Genomic DNA, 23,324 nt, shown 5'->3' with positions numbered 1-23,324 from the left:
GAAGCTGAGAACAAATGGCTTCTAGATTGGAGCCTACTCTCAGGTTTTGCGTGGAGTATGTTTTCATGAAGAAATGAGTTTTGTAGCATGAGTTGGATATGGCAAGGGGATCCAGAACCCTGGGTCAAAGATCAAAACAAGCTGGACAATCATAAATGATGTGATTGAGCAGGATATGTTCTCTGAAATTGTGTGATCCTATTAGCTATTACAAGTTACAATGCAATATGCTGTTTGTATCCATTTTAGGACACAGAACAGTCAGTTATGTACCAGTTTAGAGTTGGCTGGTTGGTTTAAGTCCAAGGAATAGCAAATAATAATGTGTCCTAAACATGATGAACAAATAAACTGCTTTGGCCACGTCTTCTGAAAAACTGAAGGTGGAAGACAATGGGTTTGGTGACTGCATCTATAAAAGTATCCATTGTAAATAAAGATTCAGCATGATTTAATTACCATACTGTCCTAAATACCAGAAAGAAGATGCCATTAACTCACAGTGAGGTGTTGACTTTAGCAAAGCTTTTGATATGATCTACCACACTATTCTTGGCCTCAAGTTAAAGAAGTATGGGTTGGATGAATGGATTAGAAAGTGGCTTAGAAAGCTAGCTAGATCATCGAGCTCAACTGGAAATGATCAACGGCTCAATGTTTAGTTGGCAGCTGGTATCAAACGGAGTGCCCTAGGGGTCAGTCCTGGAGCTGGTTTTGTTCAACATCTTCATTAATCATTTGAATGATGGGGGGGAGTGGTAGATACGCTGGAGAGTAAGGATAGGATACAGAGTGACCTACACAAATTGGAGGATTGAGGCAAAAGAAATCTGATGAAGATCAACAAGCACAAGTGCAGAGACGGAAGAATCCCATGGACTGCTACAGACTGTGGACTGATTGGCTAAGCAGCAGTTCTGCAGAAAAGGACCTGGGGGTTACAGTGGACAAGAAGCTGGATATGAGTCAGCAGTGTGCCCTGGTTGCCAAGAAGGCTAATAGCATATTGGGCTGCATTAGTAGGAGCATTGCCAGCAGATCGAGGGAAGTGAATGCCCTCTATTCGGCATTGGTGAGACCGCATCTGGAGTATTGTGTCCAGTTTTGGGCTCTCCATTACAGAAAGGTTTTGGACAAATTGGAGAGAGTCCAGCAAGTCAACAAAAAGATTAGGAGGTGGGGGCACATGACTTATGAGGAGAGGCTGAGGGAATTGGGCTTATTTAGTCTGCAGAAGAGAAGAGTGAGGGGGGATTTGATAGTAGTCTTAGCTACTTGAAGGGGGTTTCCAAAGAGCATGGAGCTAAGCTATTTTCAGTAGTGGCAGACGAAAAAGGAGCAATTGTCTCTATTTGCAGTGGGGGAGGTCTAGGTTGAATGTTAGGAAAAACTTTTTCACTAGGAGGGTGGTGAAGCACTGGAATGGGTTACCTAGGGAGGTGGTGGAATCTCCACCCTTTAGAGGTTTATAAGGTCTGGCTTGACAAAGCCCTGGCCAGGATGATTTAGTTGGGGTTGAGGAGGGGATTGGACTAGATGACCTTATGAGGTCCCTTCCAACCCTAATCTATGATTCTATGAACTAACCAGTACTTCTATCTTCCATGTAGCATCACTTCAGTCTTTTCCTGGATTCCTGAACCAGCTATTCTCTACCCAGGCTCCAGCATCATAGGTGCAGTGAGATATCTGGGAAATCACTTTATCTCTATTGGTTAAGAAAGACACCCAGTACCAAGTAATGCATACACATACGGGCATAGAAATAAAGTTGCTGCAGTCAAAATCTTACTTTTTTGGTGCTTAAAATTTCAAACTTAACTTTACATTAATTTCTTTCTGTTGAATTATTCAATAGTTGAAGTTATGAAAATTAAAGATTTCTAGACTAGAAATGTTCTGAATACAAGAAGGATAGAAAAATCTATTTCATTTTAACTTTAATCTCTGGTCATGTATAAAATGAATAAAATGCAATAAGTGTGGAGAAATATGATTTATAACAGTATCTGAAGTCTGGCATTGAATACCATAAAATTCCAAGATTGTGTGTCAGTCAGTTTAGTGGTGCATTGGTGGATGCAAAGAATGAAACAATAGCTGGAAAGTTCCCTCCAATGACGTAATCCTTGGGAGAAAGAAGGAATCACAACTGAAGAATTATTCCTAGGTAAAGAAAACCATATGATTAGCAAGAGGGAGTGAAGAAAGCCTTTATTTTCATAATAAATGTTGGGGAAAATAAATAATATCTGTTGCATTGTGTATTTGTCTGCCTTAGGAAAGTGTAACTTCTATTTTAGCCATTGTGACAAACAAGAATGGCAAGCAAGGGGCATCAGACAATTTAGGGGACTAGTAATGGGATTTTTGAGCCATTCAACTGATTCAGAGATTGAAATCCAGCAAAACTCCGCTGTGGCTGAAATTCTTTACCATTTAAAGGCTATTTAGTGACCCAAATGAAATGATTTGGTGAGTCTCAGTTCAGTTCCCTAGTGGACAAGCCTTCCCATCAGACAAAAACACATTGAAATTGAAATCCTTGTTGGCAGTCTCATCAGGGAGAGGCTAAAGACAGTTTGGGCAAGCAGAGAGAATTAACCTATTATATAAATATACATAAGGTCTCCCTACTCTTGACTGATGCATCTCTACGAAGATGAGCATTGATGTAGATTGGTGGGACAATGTGGGAAAGCTGCACCTTAGAAATTAAGGGCTAGTTCCACAAAGGGGATTTAGACTCAGTATTGCCCTGCTGCCTAGTGGAATCCACACCCCAAGTTAGGTGCCAAGGCAGAGTTGGGGAGAATTATGTGCCTGAGAAAGGGATTCAGAAAAGGCAACATGCTGAGCAGGGAGCCACCTAAATTAGGCAATAGGAAATGCCAAGGAGAGCAATGTGGACTAAGCCCTGCTTCTCAAAGGGCGTTAGGTGCCTAACTCTGAACCACAGACCATGAACCCTCTTCTGAAGTTAAGGCTGATGTAGCTTAGGGCTTTTCTGACAAAAAATGGAGGAGGAGGCGGCAGCAATCCCCTTATATGTTATAGTTTCCTGGCTAAGGTACTCACTGGGGAGGTGGGAGATTTTGGTTCAAATCCTGCTCTGAATCAGACAGAATGGAGATTTGAATGCTCGTCTCCCACATCCCAGAATAGTAGGTGAGTGTTCTAACCACTGAGCTATGGATAGTGTGGGGGGGGCAGCACCTCCTCCTTCTCCTCTCTTTTGTGCGGGGGCCGATTTAAAAGGGATACTCAGAGGCCACCTACTTGTCTTGTCGACAGAGGGGGAAACCTCTAATCTGAGGATCCTTCCAGAATTTAAGCTTGAGATGGGCCTCAGGATTTAGGTGGCTGTGTGCATGCCTGCTGGCAGAAATTTAGTCACCTTGGGGACTTTACCTGTGGAAACTTTGAATTTAGATGCCTACAGGTTTAGGCAGCAGCTATGTGGGGAGTTTGAGGATCTAAATTTTTCATTTGGGCACCTAAAATTGCACCTAGGTGTCTAAATGCTTTTTTGGATCTAGTCTCAAAATCCTCTATTAGCCCATAAATATTACATTAATAAACAGTTCAAAAGATAAATAATAAGGGCACAGTCATCTGCTTCCACTGCCTATCATTTCATCCAGTTATCTTCTTAGTTTGGTATCTCAGTTAATTACAGTGGAAATGATCATGATATTGCACTCAATGACTTCAGATTGACTATGACTTCAGATTTGAAGCAAAACACAAGACCAGAAGAATCAAAGATCCTGGGTCAGACCTTCAGCTGATTTATCTGTTCTTGCTCTATTGACTTCAACTGGGGCTATGACAATTTACCCCAATGAAGTTCTAACCCCCTAGTTTCATGTAAATTGCTCTATTAATAAAAGGCACAGAGAAAGAAATATGCCTGCATATATACTGGTTTCTGTTCTATTTTAGGGTAAAAGGGCTAGTATATTACATTATATAAGAGCATTTTTCATCTTTATATGAACCATTTGTCAATAGTTTCTATGAGTTTCAGTGACTTCTTAAATTCGTTCAAAATATTACTAGACTTGCAAGATTACTTTGTTGGCATCATCCTGATGTGCCAACTTTCTGCTTCTAAGAGACCATGAAATTATGAAATCCATGTTATATCACAGGATGCAGTCTGCTCATGGAATTCATAAGCTCACAACAAGTTTAACCTCTTCTTGATTTAAGACAAGGTCCTCACTATTTATTTCTGAGTTGGGTATTTTTAAATGGTTCTAGTAAGTAGTTTACAGAATCCATTTTAATAAAGCTGGCATACAAACATATACTGCACCTTTCCCTAATGGATGCACAGTTCATACGGAGCATATTCTGTATCAGCAATTTGACTTTGGAAGGTGGTAGTTTTCTATGACACTGCTGCAATTTTCTCTGTTAGCCATTTGATGTCCTTTGACAGTACTTGCAAGCTGCTGCTTCATTGCTCTGTCCAATTACCTGAATAATTTAATTTCCTGCCAGATCAGATATTGTAGTTTTTGTGTGGTGAGGGTGGAGAGAGACCAAATTGTTTATTCCTCTGCATTAAAATCATCAGTGTAAATGCTGTAACATTTAATAAACTGTTTTGATTTATCACACAAACGATGGATCCATAAATATTCATTCTATTTTCTTAAGCAGGCAAATTTCTCTTTCTCCCTTTTGCAAAGAAGCTCCCATTATAATGGAACCAGCTGCATAGAATATTTAGTTCAAGAGAGGCCTTAGAAAATCCTTAGAAAACACACACTGTACTTTATCGTTGCTTTGCATTTTCTGCCTTGTATTTCTTAGTCCTGTGAAATACAAACTAAAAAAACCAGACATGTGCCAGGCACTCTGTTGTAAGACATGAAAATTTAAGTTGGCTACAGCAGTGTGACACTAGAAGAAACAATTCTTACAATGCTGGCAGGGGAACCGAAAATTTGTCCTCGAGGATCTGTTTACTGCTGTACTGTCTATCTTTGCATTTGGCCTGTGCAGGTGGTAATCTTTCATAATATGACCCCAATTTTCCCTTTGGTATCCAAGCTCCCCTGGTGTTAGCGACATATTAAAACATAATTCATCACACCCATTACCTGCATAAATATGGTGTGTAATGTCACCGCAAAGCTAGTATCGGCCAGAACCTTAAAACGGGAGACATGAATGCTTGTAAGTACATTTAGGAGTTTACCATCATTATCAATCTCACATGTGGAATAGCTCTGTTTTGTTGTGTCTCATGTTTTATCATGTTGTAAGGAGGGAGGGAGACCTCACCCAAAAGTAAAAGTAATATTTGTGCCAACTGGAATTTCAAGCTACAGCACCATATTGGTTATGTTCCTCTAAAGTCTCTGCTTTTATCTGACTAATATTGGCTTTTCAGAGCACCACATCAGTTGACTTGGGCTGGAACTGTCAGATCCAGTATCAAAGAGCCTGGTAGTATTTGTTAGATGTCTGTGGGTTTCTCTGGGCAGAGTGGAACCATGTGTTTTAAAGTAAACATTGATTTCTACTGTATTATCCTTTAGCATTTGTAGTTTGTCTGGAGCTGTGAAGATGATTTAATCCTCTGCATGTGGGACACACTCCCGAGTGCAGTGTTAAGATGTTCTTTTCCATATATAGGATTTATTCCTCTTCCTTGAAAGGCAGGGTGGAGAAGGGGGGAAAACTTGGAGATCTATTGAAGGGATGTTTAAAGAGTAACAAAATTGCTTCGGGGAGAGGTCACAAGGAAGACTTGCCAAGTTGGCCATGAGTGGCAGGGTAACCTGAAAATGTCTGGATCATTGAGATAAACTGGAGATGTTTAGAAGTTCATTTAAAAACTGATATTTATATTGAATTGGTCTGCACCTTGTTACCTCCTAAAATTAGAGTTTTGATTGTCTGCATCCCAGAAAGTTAATTGCCTCAGAATGCTCCCTTATCCTGACTTTCAAACTGGCTGAACTCCTGTAGCTCCCATTGACATAAATGGTAGTGGTACCTCAAGATGCTTAGCACCTCTGAACATCAGGACACCAGAACGCTAAAGGAATAATTACTATAGCTTCAACAAATCAGTCTTTTATGCTCAAGATATTTTTTTTCACTTTCCTGCAACAGCTATTGATTATATAAAAATTTATCACATTGTTTTTGCCTTCCTCTTCAGCATGGGGCATGGGTCACTTGCTGGTTTAAACTAGAACAAATTGGTGGATTCTGGGTAACTTGAAGTCTTTCACCTCAAGATTTGAGGATTTTAGTAACTCAGCCAGACATTATGGGCCTGCTGCAGGAGTGGGTGGGTGAAGTTCTCTGTGGCCTGCAATGTGCAGGAGGCCAGACTAGATGATCATGATGGTCCCTTCTGGCCATAAAGCCTATGAGATTATTTCTAATAAAGAAAAAGAAGAAAAAGTACCACTGCTGTGTACACACTTATAACACTGATCAGTGAATACTGACAAGTGTTCTCTTATAGACGCAGCATGAAAACAAAGGCCGTTCTGATCATTTTCAGTGGCTTTTCAGGTAGAAATTAAAAACACGATAGGTGGGTTTTTTTTTTAAAAGGGTAGCTGTCAGACATGATGGGCCCAATGTGTGAATTGGTGTAGCTCCACTGAAGGTAATGAAGCCATAATGATTTACACCAGCTGAGGATCTGGCCAGTCTGTGAACTGTTGCTAAGCATGCGGAAGTTGCTGTGTGAGACAGCATAGTGGTTGACTTACCAAATACCTTACTCATTATTGTAAAACTTATAGAGTGACACCTTTATGTCTGAATATTTTATACACCCAAATTCTGTCCTGTGTATTCTATTTATTAAATACCTACTCTAATACAGGGAATTAAGTGAAATCCATTGTAATTAAATCAACAAATGGTAGATGGTTGTCTGTGGTCCAAATGCAATGTTCAAGGAAGTAAGTGTAGAGTGAATTGTTTTTATATTTCTGTGCCCAGTAGAACTGAACATTACTATTAAGTATAGTGCTTATTGCTAACAAAAGCTCTGCCTTTGGTCAACAGATAAAAGCATGGAAACTTAATTGATGAAGCTAAGGTGTGTTCATAAATGTTACATGAGGCATTCCTCGGGAGATTGATAGTGTGTTTTGTTTTTCTGCTTCAAAGATGGTGATTCAATCAGAACCTTTTTTGAACTTCTACTTCATTATTTTAGCAAGAATAAAAAATTAATCTCATAGTAAAATACATAAGAAAACTCACTCAGGCACCAATTATTTTTCAGATATATTTATTACATCCTTTGTCAAGCTGTATGAGCAGAAGTCATTTGTTATGTGTATAGTGTATCTGGAATATTTCATATTCATTTCAGGCCCGAAGGGAGCAGACACAAAGATCACTATTTAAGACTAGATACACACAGGTCCATGGTATTTATCAATTTCATTCTTTTTTCCCCAAAAAACAAAGTTTCAGGAGCAAAATAATATGTTGAAGGAAACAGAATTATCCTAAACCACAATAATGAAAATTCAGTTTCTTCAAATCCTTAGAATTGTAACACTGATTTAGCACCAGGTTATGCCAAAAAAAAAAAAAATTCAAAATTCAAATTTTCAAGAAATACGAAGTCTTTTTAAGAAATACTTTTGGAAGGAAAGTAGTGGGGAAAGTACAGGGAAATAAGCTGCTTCTTATTTCAACACACGCTCTCTGAATTACTCATTTTCTTTATAGTACTCAAGACTGCGTATGATAAATGGCATAATCTTTCAGTTCATAGACCTAAAAGCTATAATTTTCCTTTTTTCTAGTTTAAAGCCAATATCAGCAAAGGAAGTGTTTTCTCATCAATTCAAGAAGGGAATTTAATGTTACTATAAAGAAAAAGTCTTTTTTTTCCCCCTCACCCTTGCTCAGAAGTTTTGAGCTGAGCTTTCTCTGCTTTCAATTTATGGTCTAGCTTCTCATCTCAATTGTGGTATCAGTTGTATATTGACTGTTTGCTTCTGTTTCAATTCCTCCTCTTGTTTTTTAGCATGTTATTTTTTATGTTTGTCAGCACAAGACTATTATTTATAGCACATATTGCTGGGTTTTAGCAACAAATTATTACAAGACTCTTTTCTATGTGGGCCAATAGGTATCTGAGCAGATAGCCTCTTGTGAGAGTTAGATTTTTATTATTATTGTTATAATTATTATTTGTTATTTAAAGAAGAATAGTAATTCACCTCCACCCTCTGAAGGGGCTTTTATGTAGACATGGAGCCTTCCCATTGGATCCAAGCTGCCTGAGGGAAAGAGAAGGGAAAGGGGCAGCCTTGCATGGGAGCTGGGTCTTCTTTCCTCCCATATCTCAAAGACTCACAGCATTTTGATACTGTGTCTCCTCCCTCTTCAGTGAACTCCCCCTGCCTCCTTCCCTGTCTTTCATTTTGAAGGTATACCCACTAGGTGAAAACACAAAGTTCCCTGGCCTATCAAACCCTTTTCCTTGAGTATCTCCACAGGAGGTTATAATTTGGTAGTAAATTATCAGTTTAATAGACTAACCTAATAGACCAACTAATTGCACTGAGTGAAATCATGCAAACTATTGTAACTGTGAAGTCTGATGAAATTTGAAAACCAGTTGCTGAATGCACATGATTTGTAGAATGGTTCAAGATAGTTAAATTCCTGTTCGATGTTCTAAAATCTCCTTTTAGAGACATTGGACACACACATTTTATCAGGTTGAAAATCATACCATATCATAAGAAGGAGAATTTTGTTTTAGCATGCAAAGAATAGTTGTCTTCCTTCATCACCTTTTAGTCCTACTTGGGTCCATTTGACAGCTAATTAATTACTTCAGTCATTAATGTATCGTGCATGTCTACATTACCCAATGAAATTTATAAAATATGATTTTTAAAACATTGCATGCTTTAGCCACTACTAATGGATGACATAAGAGTCTATGTCAGGGGTCTATTGATTGCAAAGTGTCTTCCTCAAGTGATTCATCAAGACCTTGGCTTTTTTCTGATCTCATACTGGATTTAAACACTGCAACTCTATGACTTTAGAGGTGGGAATTGCTCTTGATTTATACCAGTTCAAGATCAGAATTAGAGTTGGGCAAAATTTTTCAGATGAAACTTTTTTTCCACTGAAAACTGCAGATTCAAGTTGACTGAATTTTTTTTAATTCATTTGAATTTGCTAAATTGTTTGCCATACTCCCCAGAAAATTTCAAAAAACAAAACAAAACATTTTTTCGACATTTTTTAAACAAAATGTGTTTTGCAATTGAAAATGACCTTTGATATTTTCTTCTATTTTGTTTTTTAAAATAAGTTTTTAAAATGCTAAGCGAAACCAAAAAACTCTGTTTGACCCACAAACCAAGGGTTTTTTTTTTTATTTTTTTGCTTTTTCCAGATTGGACAGCAAACCAAAAATCTCCCAATTTTTCTCTTAGCTCTTATCAGAATCAAACCCACTTTGTTTTGAACCCAGCACTGGAGCAAAATAATGTACAATTCAAATTCAGGAAAGGGATTTAAAAAATTAATATGCAAATCCAGGAATGTTTCTCAGAAAAAAAAAATAGAAGGGTTGATATCAATGAGTTTTACCATTGACTTTTATGGGCTGGAATTTCACCCATACTGTCCAGCAAAATGTGAAACTACATCTGAAGACATTTTCGAATGTCTCTGTGTTAGTCCACATCCAACTAAGCTTGTTACATTTTATCAAGTGGCAGAAAGTATTAATGCAATTCCTCCATGATCTATCTTGTTTTTAATAGCAAATCAGTATTCCCACATCAAGCTTGCAAAATTACCAACTGTTAAAAAGTAAATGTGGTGAAAGTAAATTCCTATCATTTTCTTCTCCCTGAAGAGTATCACCTTTTGTTTAATTACAAGGTATTTAATTTATAATCAGATGGTATGAATGATTCCATGATATTCCTAGTGACATTTCAGAAAGGCCATTTGTATGCCCTGTTGTTTTGTACAGTAATAGCTGCAATCATCATAACTACTATCATTTGTTTTTCAAATGTCCCTTGGTGGCATCTTTTGTCATTTGTAAAGCTTCCCACACTATGTAATAATCTCCATAGTAAACCTACATTGCTTTGACATCCAGTTATGTTTTCAAACCATTCTTAACGTTTGCCTGTCAGAAAGAAACTCTCCACTCCACCTCAAGAACTACAACATTTGCAGGAGGATCAGAATGGACAGTACAGATGACTTTAACCAAGGTCACAGCCATTCTTTACTTCAGGAAATCACGTCAAACTCAATCCTTTTCCTGTCTTTAGCCTCCTCCTTTCCCAAGTCCTAGCTCAAATGTCGGCACAGTAGGCCAAAGCACCTCTTAGCCTTCCCTGTGGTAGGTCTGTCAGACCCTAAGAGTAAACTGTTTATTCACCATACCCCACCCGGTTTCCCTGGTTTCTGATGTCTACCAGAAAAATATGGAAACCCAAACCTCACGAATGTGCCCCATCATTCCTATACAACATTAGGCATTTGACACTGTTGAGATTGTGCAGGTTGGGGGTGAGGAATGGAACTGGTGCCTTCAGGGCCTGGAGGACTGGCTTGCTGCCAAAGCCACCAAATTGGAGAGAAGACTGATCCCAGTCCACAGTTGCTGTCCCCATCATGGGGTGGAGAGAAGTGCAAGGCCACTTTTCATTGCAATGACTTGTTTAGTGGCTATGGTTGCCTATAAACCCTGACACTAATCGTTTTTTAAACCAAGAGGGAGGAACTAAGGCTGCCTCAGCATGGTGAGCTGGGAGAGGCTAGGATGTAAGGGGCTCTTACCTACACAGGAGTCAGATATAATTTGCCTGTTCCTCTGGGCAGCAGTGCTAGTAATGTGAGGAGAGATAGGGCAAGACCATGGGCATCAATATGCCAAGTGGCTATGATTGCACTTTATCCCCTCCCTAAAACAGATCAACTTTGTAAGAGGACACTGAACCTTAAGTCTGTCTTCCCTCTATTGTTCCCTATTAAAACACAAACCTGCACCAGATGTCAGCATAAAAAAAGGTTAAAAATAGCATGCGTGTGTGGGTGTGTAGCTAGAGATGACAGATTTATCAAACAGTTCTGCACATGAAGGGACCCCTGGTCTCCATGTGGTCCTATACTACTATGTACATATACAACAAGAATACACAAGTTTAAAAAAATTCTTACATCAGATCTTTTCCAGTCTTCTCAACTGACATATCTCTCCCCTGGGACGTACTGTGTGCTAAGCAGACCATGTTTCCAGGTAGCAAAAGTGGAGCAGCACATCAAGAAGTAGTTGTAAGCAGGGTCAGCTTTTTATCTCTAGTATCACCATGCTCATAACTTGGTATTCCATATCTCTGTAGTGATAAATGTATATGCTACACTAGTGAAAATGTCACTTGCTAATTCTAAATGATCATATCATACTAATAATAATGACCACATTCGTTTTTGTGTTTGCTCGTTTCGATATAGATGGTGCGTTTTGATCACAGGTGTGTGATATATTCACAATACAAAAGCAAAAAGGCTCAGAAATCAAGTCATGCCACATATGAACTAAAAAAATGTGGTTTTATACATTTTATAAATATTCTGCTCAGAAGTAATCCCATTTCTGATCATTTTAACCAAAACTGGAACTGTTCCCCAAATGAAGGTGGCTGTATATTGAAAATGTGGAAAAAAAGTTTCCTTCTTTTTTTTTTCTAACCTAAAAATAATGAGGCAACTCTTCTGCTGGAGTTAGTGGGTGCAGTTGCATTGAAGTCAATGGAGCTGTGCTCATTTATATCAACAGAAAGCTTGGAACAATAATTTAAAAGAAATTGGGGGGGACAGGAATGAAATGTGACATATGCAAAAATCACGCAAAATTAAATGGCATGGATTTTTTAAAAATCATTTTGTACCTCTCTAGCTTTTGCTTACATAAGATGATGCCAATAAGGCAGTTCTGTAGTGTGCAGGTTTACTTATGATTCTTGTGCCATGTTAACAAATTTTGTATAATGTTGAGCCAGGTACCATACAAAGTAGTGCAGTACAAAAGTTGCTAATAGGCTATAGTGCTAGTGAAGGGAAAACATTCAGTATTTTATGGGATGTGTAACAGATAAGGGATGTACTTGTCCTTTCCTCAGCAACACAGATGAAGTATGTCAGATTCAGGCTACAGAATGCTGTATTATATTGCAGTGAGTGGGTTTAGAGACACGATATCATCTACTTCCGCTGTTGCCATCTGTGAAATGCAACTTGCAAAGGTCGGTCAGGTGGAGGCTTTAGGAGTTAAAAGTCATCATTGGGACTTTGGGATGTCACTTTAAAGTACTAAGATTTCTCATGTCAAATTAGGATATCAGATGAACTAGTATATTACTCTTTGTAAAACATATTACCAATAAATCAAACTGTCCCACTACAAATATTAACAATGGGTAATGTCAATGACATTGAGGCAAAAATGTGGGGAAGAGTAGACTGTTTGTTTTTTTTAATAAAATACTCAGCCTGGTTATTCACCATAGCACCATTATTCTACTCTTCAGTGTGGACACACAAATAAAGGCTTAAGTGGAATTGAAATGATCTGAGCCCCTTGTCCTGCCTCCTGCATAGGGGGTGAATTTTATCCACAAAAACAAACTGCTTTCTAGCTCTACTCTCTGTCTTTTTCCAGTTGGGCACTATTTCCTCCTCAACCCTCTCCCCTAAACATTTTCATGGAGACTCCCATATGTAGTTTTGGTGTAGAGTTGCTGTGTCTTTCCGAGGTGAGGGGAGGAATTGTAGTGCGGAGGCTTAACTCACTAATTCCTCACTTAGGCCCAGTTGCAGCAAAGCATTTAATCATGTGCTTAGTTTTTCAGCAAGTCAATGGGACTAGTCTCATTAATCTTAAGCACGTTCCTGAGTACCTTTCTGGGTCAGGGTCTGACTGTGTATGCCTGACATTTGTGCTTATTTTCTATTTTCATATATACCCCCAAGAAGGAAGGTTTTAATTAAGTTCCTGGAAGTATCAAATACTACAGTGAACTGTGTAAAAGAGTGTAGGCCTGACTTTCAAAGACTTTCAAACATTGTGCATGCTCAATCTGAGTATTTGCATATGCAGTTAGGTCATGTAGATAGCTAACTGCATGACTCGCCAGTCCACATTCCTGATTTTTGTGTGCACACCAGGTATTTTTGTGAGTTATTATAATTTTTATTAACTAATATAAGATTCTAGTAGAACAATTTACTAGATGCTATAACAGCACATAAGTAAACACAGACCCCTAATTTGAAGAAGTTGCAGTCTACACACCCACACATTATAGGCGTAACTGGTAGTATCTACAGTACGCTAAGTCACACTCTAGGACTTTTACTTCTCAATAGCAGTATCCACCAGGAAGTTAGCATTCACCCTGGCTTGCTGTGCACTAACTTGCCTTGTAGAAAAATCTTGGGAACAGTCGTGTCAGAACAACGGGAAAAGTGCGTGCTTGCCCTTTATTCAACAAGAAATGACCCTTTCGAGTCATTAGCCATTTAGCTTTATATCTGTTAAAATGGACCGAACAATAACAGAGTGAAAGCTGTGGCTTATTAGGTAGTATTTCAAAATATTCTTTCATGGCTCAGAGAAACTTCCACTGACCTGTGAATACTACTGGCTGACTGACCCTGGTACACGCAAGGAAAGAAGGTTCTTTGATCCAAATTATCCAATCCAGGAAGATTGCTGTGTAAATAATAACTGTGGCATATTATAACACTGTGCTTAAGGGATGATTATGTTACACATAAGTGGGGAGTGAGCAGTATTATTGAAAATCAGTGAATAGCCAAGGGCAATGTTGCATTGTTTGCTGCTCCAATGTTCCAGTCCCTATGGGGTAAGAAAGAGAATGTGACCATGGGAGTCGACAGCAAGCACTTGGAAATATTAAAAGGCTGTTGGAAAGCTATGGTGGTCATGAGAAGAGGATTACTGAACCAGAGCTTTGAAGGGAAAAGGCGGGATTGCTTCTTGGATAATTCTTTACATTTCTTAGAAATAAAAGCGTGAAATCCTTGCAGGAGGCGTGGTTTTTTTAAATTAAGTTATTGTTTTTCAGCACCTCCATAAATCAAGCTGTCCAAAGAAAACAGAAACATTCATTTTTGCAGTTGAAGATATTTTTGGCATTAAATATGAAAATACTGCCAAAAAGAAGGGCTTCCACCGCTTTCCATGCTTTCCATTTCCTAATGGTCTACAACCAGACCTAACCTAGGCTGTGATCTCAGTCAAGCAGAGTTTAGGTGGGAAACACACAATGAAACCCCGGTGTAATGCAAAAAGTGCTTTTTATTGGTAGTGCTAATCCGATCTATCCAATCCAGCCTTAAGTCAGCATGGTTATAGGAGGTGCAGTGTTGCTCGAGGTTCCTCCTTTTTTCATAGGCTGTTAATGTAAAGTCTTGTCTCCACTGGAATTATAGCAATAGGCCAGGGTAGCAGCAGATTTGCTCTTTGTGAAGGTTATTGTCTCTCTTTTGCATAAATTTAGGCACTGAACAAATTGCTAAACATCTTTGGGACCAAAAATTAGTTGTTCTTTTTAATAGGGTGGGTTTAAAAACAAAATACATGTTTCCTATAGTACTTCCCTCCATTTTTATAGTCTGCAGAATACCAAGATAATTTCTGAGTGATGGGAATAGCAACAAAGACAAAAGTAAAAAAAAATCTATTAAACATCTATATTTAAGTTCTTTTGTTTTCCATCATTTTGCAGCCAGAGAATACAATCTCTGTTCAGGAATTTTGGCTCCTGAATCTAAACTTCCATTAATTTTTTTTTCTCATCTTTATGGTTATATAATGTTTAATGATCAATAAGATGTTGTCTTCAACCAACCAGACATGATTGTTCTGAAATAGCTATGAAATTATCTATTCATCTCAATGGGGGGTGCCAACGTTGATTTTAATACTGATATAAGTATGAAACAAATCAGGCTGAGAAAAATCTTCTTTTTTTTAAATCCATTTGTGAGTTAATGGAAATGCAAAAATATTTCAAACTATTAAACTTATTTTTCCATAACCATAAAGAGAAACAATTCAGTTGATGATTTTTTTAAAAATCTTATCCAGAAAAGCAAGTTTTAACCTGCGGCACATACTTGCTGCCTTATGAACACCTCTATGCAGACTTTTATACAAGAAAAGTTCTTGATTGAAATGCCCCAGCTGTTGGGCATCTAGTCACTGGATGCACAAGAATTAATAGCCTGATGCTGCAGTGCTTTACTCATGTGAGTAATCCTTACTCACCCAAGCAGTCCCATTGATACTATATGTGCTTTAAAAATTGCTAGCTATTAGATCTGTATATTCAAGGCCAATCTAATCTTCTCTTGAGCTTTTTAAGGCAATTTTAATCATTTGCATGAATAAAAGAAGAATGTGAAAAACATAGGAATCTAAAATTCAGATGAAAATCCTTTATGTAAAATAAATGATAAAATCTAGGTGCCTTTGCATCTGAATGATATCCTTAGGGCCTAATTTTCTCTAATGCACTCCGTCAAAGTCTGATGCATCTCTGATGCCAGCATGGCATGTTTCAAGCTGTGTGAAGTTAAAATGTGTAAAGTTTTTAGAGCCTTATCCTGCTACATCTTACTCATGTGAAAAGTCCTTTATTAGCACCAAAACTAGTTATTTTGTGGCACATACAGCATAGTGCAATTTCCTGCTGCCCTCATTAATTCTGCTATCAGTTTCATGTGGAAATACGAATCTGTCCATAAAGTCCTCATTGCAGATCAGAGCCTAAAGCAAATAAACTTTAGCACAGGTTACTGTTCTCCTCCTCTTCAGAAATATACTTCAGTGCACTGGGTAAGAAAGAATCATCCCTCCCCATTATTCCTAAATACAGGGAGGTCACAGTGTCCATCAGATTTCAAATAATTTTACATGCTTCTTGGTACACAGTATATTAAATCCTACCATCCCATGTGTGCAATTGGCCAATATTATCAACCAGTGAGGATCAGCTCACCGCTGGCTCTTTCACAGGTGTGCAGAAGTACAGAAGACCTATTCCTGTGCAATACTTTCCCTCGTAATACTTCATTGTGACATTCCCCTCTGCAATCTGGCCTGGTATATCGCTCTGTCACTCTAAATGAAGTCTCTACACACACACCCAAACCACATGCACTGCTTTAGATAAAACCAACAAGTTTATTAAGTACAGAAAGATTTTAAGTCATTATAAGCCAGAGGAATATAGGTCAGAGTTGATGAAGAGGAAATGAAAGCAAATCACATTCTAAACTAAACTTAACACTTCAGTAGCCTTATAGTCTTTAGATGGTTCTCACCACAGGCTGGTTAGTTAGCCTCCAATGAGGCTCTCCCCAAGAGGACAATCTTGATGTCTTGTAGATGGATTGCAAGAGAGAGCTCCTGGGAGCAAAACGGCCCTCCCATTTCAAGCGTCTCCATGCCCCCCTCTGGGGTCTGGCCCCCCCCATCCCCCCACCCCCCCGCCCTTCAGATTCAGGCGACCAACAGTATTCCTGCTTGGTCTTCTCCATGTCTGGAGTCAAGGATCATCACCTTATCAGATGCTTAGGTTGGTCCATTGTTTCTGGAAGAGCTGGATTGTTTTATGCATGCCTTAGCAAGGCGTGAACTACTGCTGCTTTTTAGTGTTTGCCTAGATTGGCCTTAAAACATGTGAGACACATATTTGGGCACATTACATAGCAGAGCTTGATAACCACACACATGACATTGCAAGAAACATACTACTATAACAGTAATGTTCAGTAGGTCATGAACATTCCAAAAACACCTTACATGACATACTTTGCATTAAACAATACACACTTTCACTATAAGGGTGAACATGAATGATATACAGTCACACCATAAGGGTGTACATGGGGTGCAGCGTGTCACATCTATGCAGCACAAATGGGGCAGGACCCTGTTCTCATTCCCCAGTCTGCACCGGCCCAGTCAGGGAAGACAGGCCCAGACAGGGAAGCATGATTTATCATTCTAAGGGATAATGCAGCATCCTGGAGCATTGGGGAGTTTCAGGAGGAATTGCACCTCCTCAGGCACAATCCCTTCCAGAACACCCCTTACTCAGAACTATACCTTAGATTGCATAACAGCGCCCTACGCTTAGAAACTTCCCTCTGGTCCCATTGATCAGCGTCACAGTGGCCACCTCATAAAAAGCATTCATGAAGTAAGAGGTTTCCTGCATAATTTATATCTCAGTCTTTGTATTTCAAAATATTGATTTGCATTCATCAGAAGTATTTGCAGAAAGTTATCAAATACACACAACAAGGAATTAAATCTTTGCGGGTAAATTGCATTTCATGTGTAATTGTATCTGGTAATTTCCCTCAAAGTTTCCGTTTGTCACGAGTCTCAATGCGTGTCACTCACTTTGTCTCATTCAGCAAAGGTGGTTCTTTCACCTTCTCCTCCTTCCCTCATCTTGCAGTGAGTAAGTTAGTGAACTTCACTGGAATTATAGAACCAGATGCTGCAAAAGGCGCTGTTGACTAAATATTACTGTAAGAGCACCAGATAACTGTAGGGAATAGAAATGAATAACCTTGTGCACCCAAATAAAAATGGTACTGACACGCTATGCTCGGATGAAAACAAGTGGAAGCTGCATGTCATGCAGACTGATTTGCAGTTGCAGTAGAGTCTATTTATGCTGAATGCTTTAGGTCAAATCCTCAGCTGGTGTAAATCAATGTTGCTCTACTGATGTCAATTGAGCTACAGCAGTGTGCAACAGCTGAGAATCTGGCCTGCTGCATTCAAACACTACACTTTCCTGTCACCATGTTTAATTTTGATGGGTTACAAAGGAGCAGTACAATAGACTATTACACAGTCAATGAAATCTGGCTTGGAGAGGCAGTGAATAGGTTTATGTCAATGATGATATACATATGATCACTATCAATAATTTCTTAACATAAAAGGACTAAACCAGGATGGTTGACATTATAGCTGAGGAAATTAGTCAGAGAGAGAAAATGCAGTTTGATGTTATACTGATGTATTATGTCAGTGGGCCAAAGTTAATTCTGGTGTAGACCTGTTGACTTTTATGGAGAACTGTGATATATGGAAGTGTAGAGAAGCCAATGATTATAAACTGCTGGTATGAACATGCTTGAATCGCTGGGACATTTCTGCTTTCTGACCTGCATGATGGATCTCAACCCCAAAACACTGTTCTCCCAACCAACCTGGAACACCTTTTGGCACCAGTGGGAAATCAGAAGAATCAGTGGACAGTGGAATTTTGCCCTTAGTTTACATTATTTACAAAATCCCAAACTACATGTTCAAAAATTCAGGAAACTATTTAGCGAATTAATGTTGTTCTTACCTAAGTTCCATATTAACAAAAAAATATAATTTCATACTAGGTAATGTTTTTAAAATATCTTAGTTACAGCTTGTTATTTGTTTAGTTCCTTTTGCTTTTCATGATTTCCTTAGAATCTAAAACATTTTGTTCTGAAACATGCATTGTGGCCACACCAACCCACTTCTCCTACTGCGATGCTGTTGTAAAGTCATAACGCTGAATTTATGACTTTGCCCTAATTCCAGAGGAAGTCTTGATTCTGCTGTAGTTTCAAGTAGGAGAAACTGGGATGGGTGGGAGTTAGTTCCTATTTAGACATAAATATTTTACCTCATATTACTAGGAATGGAAGAAGTAAGGGGCGCAAGAAAATGTGCGTTATTTTAAAGGTCTCTCTTTTCCAGTTTTCTGTGGTGCAAAATCCTCTCATCATCTTTAAAGTAAGGAGGCTCTGCTCTTGAGGAAGATGCTTTGAAGAGTCAATTGGCCTGCTGAAACCCTTACTCCTGCTCATGACTACATGCTTGTAAATGCCATGCATTGGCCATGCATTTTTAATGAATCTTTCAGGCCAGCTGGACAATCTTACTCTGAATTGGAAGTCATGTAAGGTAATTCTTACATGATTTCATGAGTCCAATGTGACTTTTCAAAGTACTGACATATGTTCTAGATTTGAAAGGGCCCTTCACTAAGAAAAGTATTTTTCTGGTTTACAGAAAGTAGGATCTCATTCAACATAGACGCATATTATACAGTTAGCCACTGTCAGTCATCTTTAAATAGGTGCAATTCACATGGTGCTTAGACCGGACTTGACAGTCTGATAGCATTATTCTATCAAGTTACAATGCCTCAAATGTTGCCAAAGAGTGGTGTGGTCTGAAGACAAGACTGGACTCCAGGTACTCCCAAATTCTAATATAATGATTTTGACCCTTGTTCAGAGGTATTTACTTAATTTTTAAAGGTGCTGTGCACCCACAGCTCTTATTGAAGAGAGCTGGAGTTATGGGAGTTCAACACCTCTTAAAATCTTATCACTTGCACTACCTACTGCTGTAAAATGGGAATAATTTTATTCACCTTCATCACCAGAGTAGTTGGGTTAATGTTAATAATTAATTAACATTTGCAAAGCACTCAGAAGATGAAAAAAGTATCTGTCGATGTATTTATCTATGCATCCTGCACTCCACCTTATAATTATTCTGCAACCTCCCTTGGTAACCTATTCCAATACTTAACTGTCCTTATAGATATAAATTTTTCCTAATACCTATCTGAAATCTCCCTTGCTGCAGATTATTCTGATTATTTTTGTCATAATTTAGTGGATATTAAGAATAATTGATCACCATTCTCTTCAAACATATTTGAAGACTGTTATCATATCTCCATTCAGTCTTCTTTTCTCAAGATTAAACATGCCCAGTTATTTTTAAGCTTTCCTCATAGGTCATATTTTCCAAACTTTTTAGCAGGTTTGCTGCCCTCCACTGGACTTTCTACACTTTGTCCACATCTTTCTTAAAGTGTGGTGCCCCAAAACTTGACATAATAGTCTATCTGTGTTCTCACGAGTGCTGAATAGAGCAGAACAATGACCACTTGTGTTCCACATACAACACCCCTGTTGATACACCTCAGAATAAAATTAGTCTTTTTTGCAACTGCATCACATTGCTACCTCATACTCCATTTGTGATCCATTTTAACCCCACAGATCCTTTCTGCACTACTATTTTATAGCCAATTTTCACCCATTTTGTAGTAGTGTATTTGATTTTTCCTTTCTAAGTAAGTGTTATACTTTGTACTTTCTTTACGGCATTCATCTTATTGATTTCAGACCAATTCTCTAATTTGTCAAGGTCATTTTGAATTATAATCTTGTTTTTCAAAGCATTTGCAATCCCTTCCGTCTTGGTTTAATGTGCAGATTTATAAGCATATTCTCCACTCCATTATCCAAGTCATGGATGAAGATGTACAATATTAACAAACGTAAGACAGACCCCTACAGAACCTCACTAGAGACACCCTCCTATTTTCACGAAAAACCATTGATAACAGCTCTTTGAGTATGTTTTTCCCCATGATTATTATGTTCTTTATTATTAATTATTATATTTTGTTATCATTTTAAAAGACAGATTAAGGGACCCAATTGTCCTTTCAAGTACACCAGTGTACTCTCATTGACTTCAGTGGCTCCACTATGCAACAGTATAACTCAGAAGGGAATCAGACCCTAAGAAATCAGTGCAGAGGTTATATTATATACTGTGCTAACTTTTAAATGCCAGTGTACTTGTTTATGTGTAAGAGAATATTCACGATGTCTATCTAGATACAAATAGAGATATATAGACGTATCTGAACATATAAAATATAGATAGCTATTTTGTATTTGGCCCATCATGTGTTTTCACAATCGTGAAATCCTTACTCTTGCAAAAATCCATTGAAGATAATATGAGTTTGGGCTGAGTATGGAGAGAATAGAGATTGAGCAAACACTTTAGTTTTTAGATATGTGCTCCTTGAATATATACGTGTATACAGCAGATGTTTTATGTCTTCCACTGGAATTCTTAATCAGTGTAATAACAACTGTTATCCAGAGGAAGCCTAGCAAGTTTGGAAACATTCAGATTCTTCTGAGAACAGATACTTGGAGAAATGAGGGCAGTGTGGGGATTTAATTATGTACTACGTTTTTCTTGACATCATAAGCACATATTGGTTTTCAGTGAGAAATATTGCCTCCCAGAAGCCGTACTTCCTGGTGTGAATGTTTTTTCCTGTATGTGGCCATACAGTATATGCTGTATATTTCAGAGGCACCTTGCAGATATTTTGTTCCATTTTTTTCTGATTCACATATTTATTACACTGTGTAATTAGAACAATCCTTCTTGACTCCTGAGCCTTGTTCCACTTTACGTATCATGAGTATCATCTGAAAAGATATTTTTTAACAAAATTATAGCACTTCCAGTTACTATGTATATGCAGAATATCTTTAAACAAAGTTTATGTTGTAGATTCCTTTAATTCATATCTCACAACAGTAGCATTCTCTGACTGTTGCACATACCATTTTTACTAACAAGCTTAACTGCAAGTCAGCAGTATGCAAATCATTTCATATTATTTGGATACTTATATTACTCATTTTGAATAAACAGCAGAAATTTGAAATACAGTTGTTGAAAAGTCTCCAGAATTTAAAAGATAGCCTTAATAATTTTTTTAGAAAAGTTGTCTTATTACATTTATAGTGTTTATCTTCCCTAATGGAGGAATCTGTTTTCAGTTACCACAGAGTTAACTCTAGATTTACACCAGTGTAACTTAAATCAGAATCTGACCTTCACATTCTTAATAACATATAAAATTAAAACAAAATAAAATAAAATAAAGCTATATTTAAAGACTACACCCTAAATTAGAGCAGTAAAAGCTTTTGCAAGGTCCTGAGTGTTCTCAGCTGCTTCTGATTTGTATGATAGTTGATGTCCATTGGTAAATAAGAGCTCACAGTAATTTGCTGAATCACATTCTATGTTAATAGTTCTTAGCTGTAAACTCAATAGAAGGTTTTCAGACCTCACGTAAGTGTTATTTTCCTCTTTCTGTTGCATCTCACAAAGCATTATGCTTTGTTGCCTAGATATTTAGCCCTTCTTAAGTGGAATGATTGTACTTAATTCCTCTTCTTTAAGTACTACTGCATATTTCCCAATCATTTTATTTGTAATAGTGTCTCATGTGTTATGTCTCCTAGCTCTACATACAAACTACCACACTTACAATATCCATGAACTTAAGTGCTTCAGTGGCCCTGGGGATGCTTTACATGCCGAAAGTGTACATCATCATCTTCCATCCTGAACTAAATGTCCAGAAACGGAAACGCAGCTTCAAGGCCGTAGTGACGGCAGCGACCATGTCATCACGGCTTTCGCACAAACCTAGCGACAGGCCCAATGGGGAAGCAAAAACAGAGCTTTGTGAAAATGTAGATCCAAACAGTAAGTATTTCTAAACCTATTACTTGGCTCTTTATGTGTTCCAGGGAGGTGTTGACCAATATTCTCTTTTTAGACCCTTCATATAATCTCATTTCCTCCATTAAAGTTTTTATGTAATATGTTTCTTTTAATAGTGCTATGGATGTCCTTTTTATGACATTCACTCTCCCCCCACCTTTTTTGACGCTTGCCTACTGGGAAAAATTCCTTAGACTATGCTAGATAGCTGTGAGCAACTCCTCCTCCTCCTTCTCCTCCTCTGGGAACTTTCCTCTAAGAACAGTAGCCTTGTAGGGGATTGACCCCACCACTGTGTAGTGTACACGGCCTGATGTTACAAGACCTAACCTCCATCTTAATCCCTGCAGCTATAATTTCCAGTCTGAATAGTGGAGGAATCAAACCATTGTGTTCAGGATCAGTGGATTGTCTCGGTCTATCTTGTACTTGGGCTGTGGTTATTTACTTACGATATGAGTAGACAAATTCTTGCACAAAATAAAAAAACCTGTTAAACGTCCTGAGAGAATTCCCATCTTCAATTTTGTTCCAGCTCCCTGTAAGAAGGATGCATATCACATGTGAGTGTTTCCATTGATTTTGAAGGAATCTTGATAGAAAGGATGTTTCCAATTTCCTTAATATGGATGGCATGGTATATTGTAGCATAAAATCACATATTGAGACCATCAGATTTTATTCGCATTTGTATTGGAATCTGGATGGAAATCAGGAAGGGAGAGAGCTGCACAGCATATTGGAAAGGTTTAGGCATGTCTGCAATTTTTGTATAAACCAGATCAGAATGTGAAGAAATGCCCTTTCTTTGCTCATATTCAGTTCA

The 23,324-nt window shown here is 38.1% G+C and overlaps 1 protein-coding gene across 2 annotated transcripts in view; it reads left to right on the top strand.

Moving 5' to 3' along the window:
- GRM7 (glutamate metabotropic receptor 7) overlaps positions 1–23,324 on the top strand; it is a 428,551-nt gene that overhangs the window by 394,750 nt on the left and 10,477 nt on the right. The window contains exon 9 of one of the 2 annotated variants that reach the window (XM_067544398.1): positions 22,234–22,480. In XM_067544398.1, the coding sequence (XP_067400499.1) occupies positions 22,234–22,480 (247 nt within the window). Of the gene's footprint in view, positions 1–22,233; positions 22,485–23,324 lie in introns of both variants that reach the window. The other variant, XM_067544399.1, reaches the window with a different exon arrangement.

The sequence above is a fragment of the Emydura macquarii genome, unplaced genomic scaffold (assembly GCF_026122565.2).
Source record: "Emydura macquarii macquarii isolate MOO-44397 ecotype Brisbane River unplaced genomic scaffold, CSIRO-AGI_Emac_v2 contig_968, whole genome shotgun sequence".
In the NCBI taxonomy this organism is placed as follows: Eukaryota; Metazoa; Chordata; order Testudines; family Chelidae; genus Emydura; species Emydura macquarii.
The sequence above is the reverse complement of the archived record's forward strand: the minus strand, read 5'-3'. Positions and strand labels throughout refer to the sequence as shown.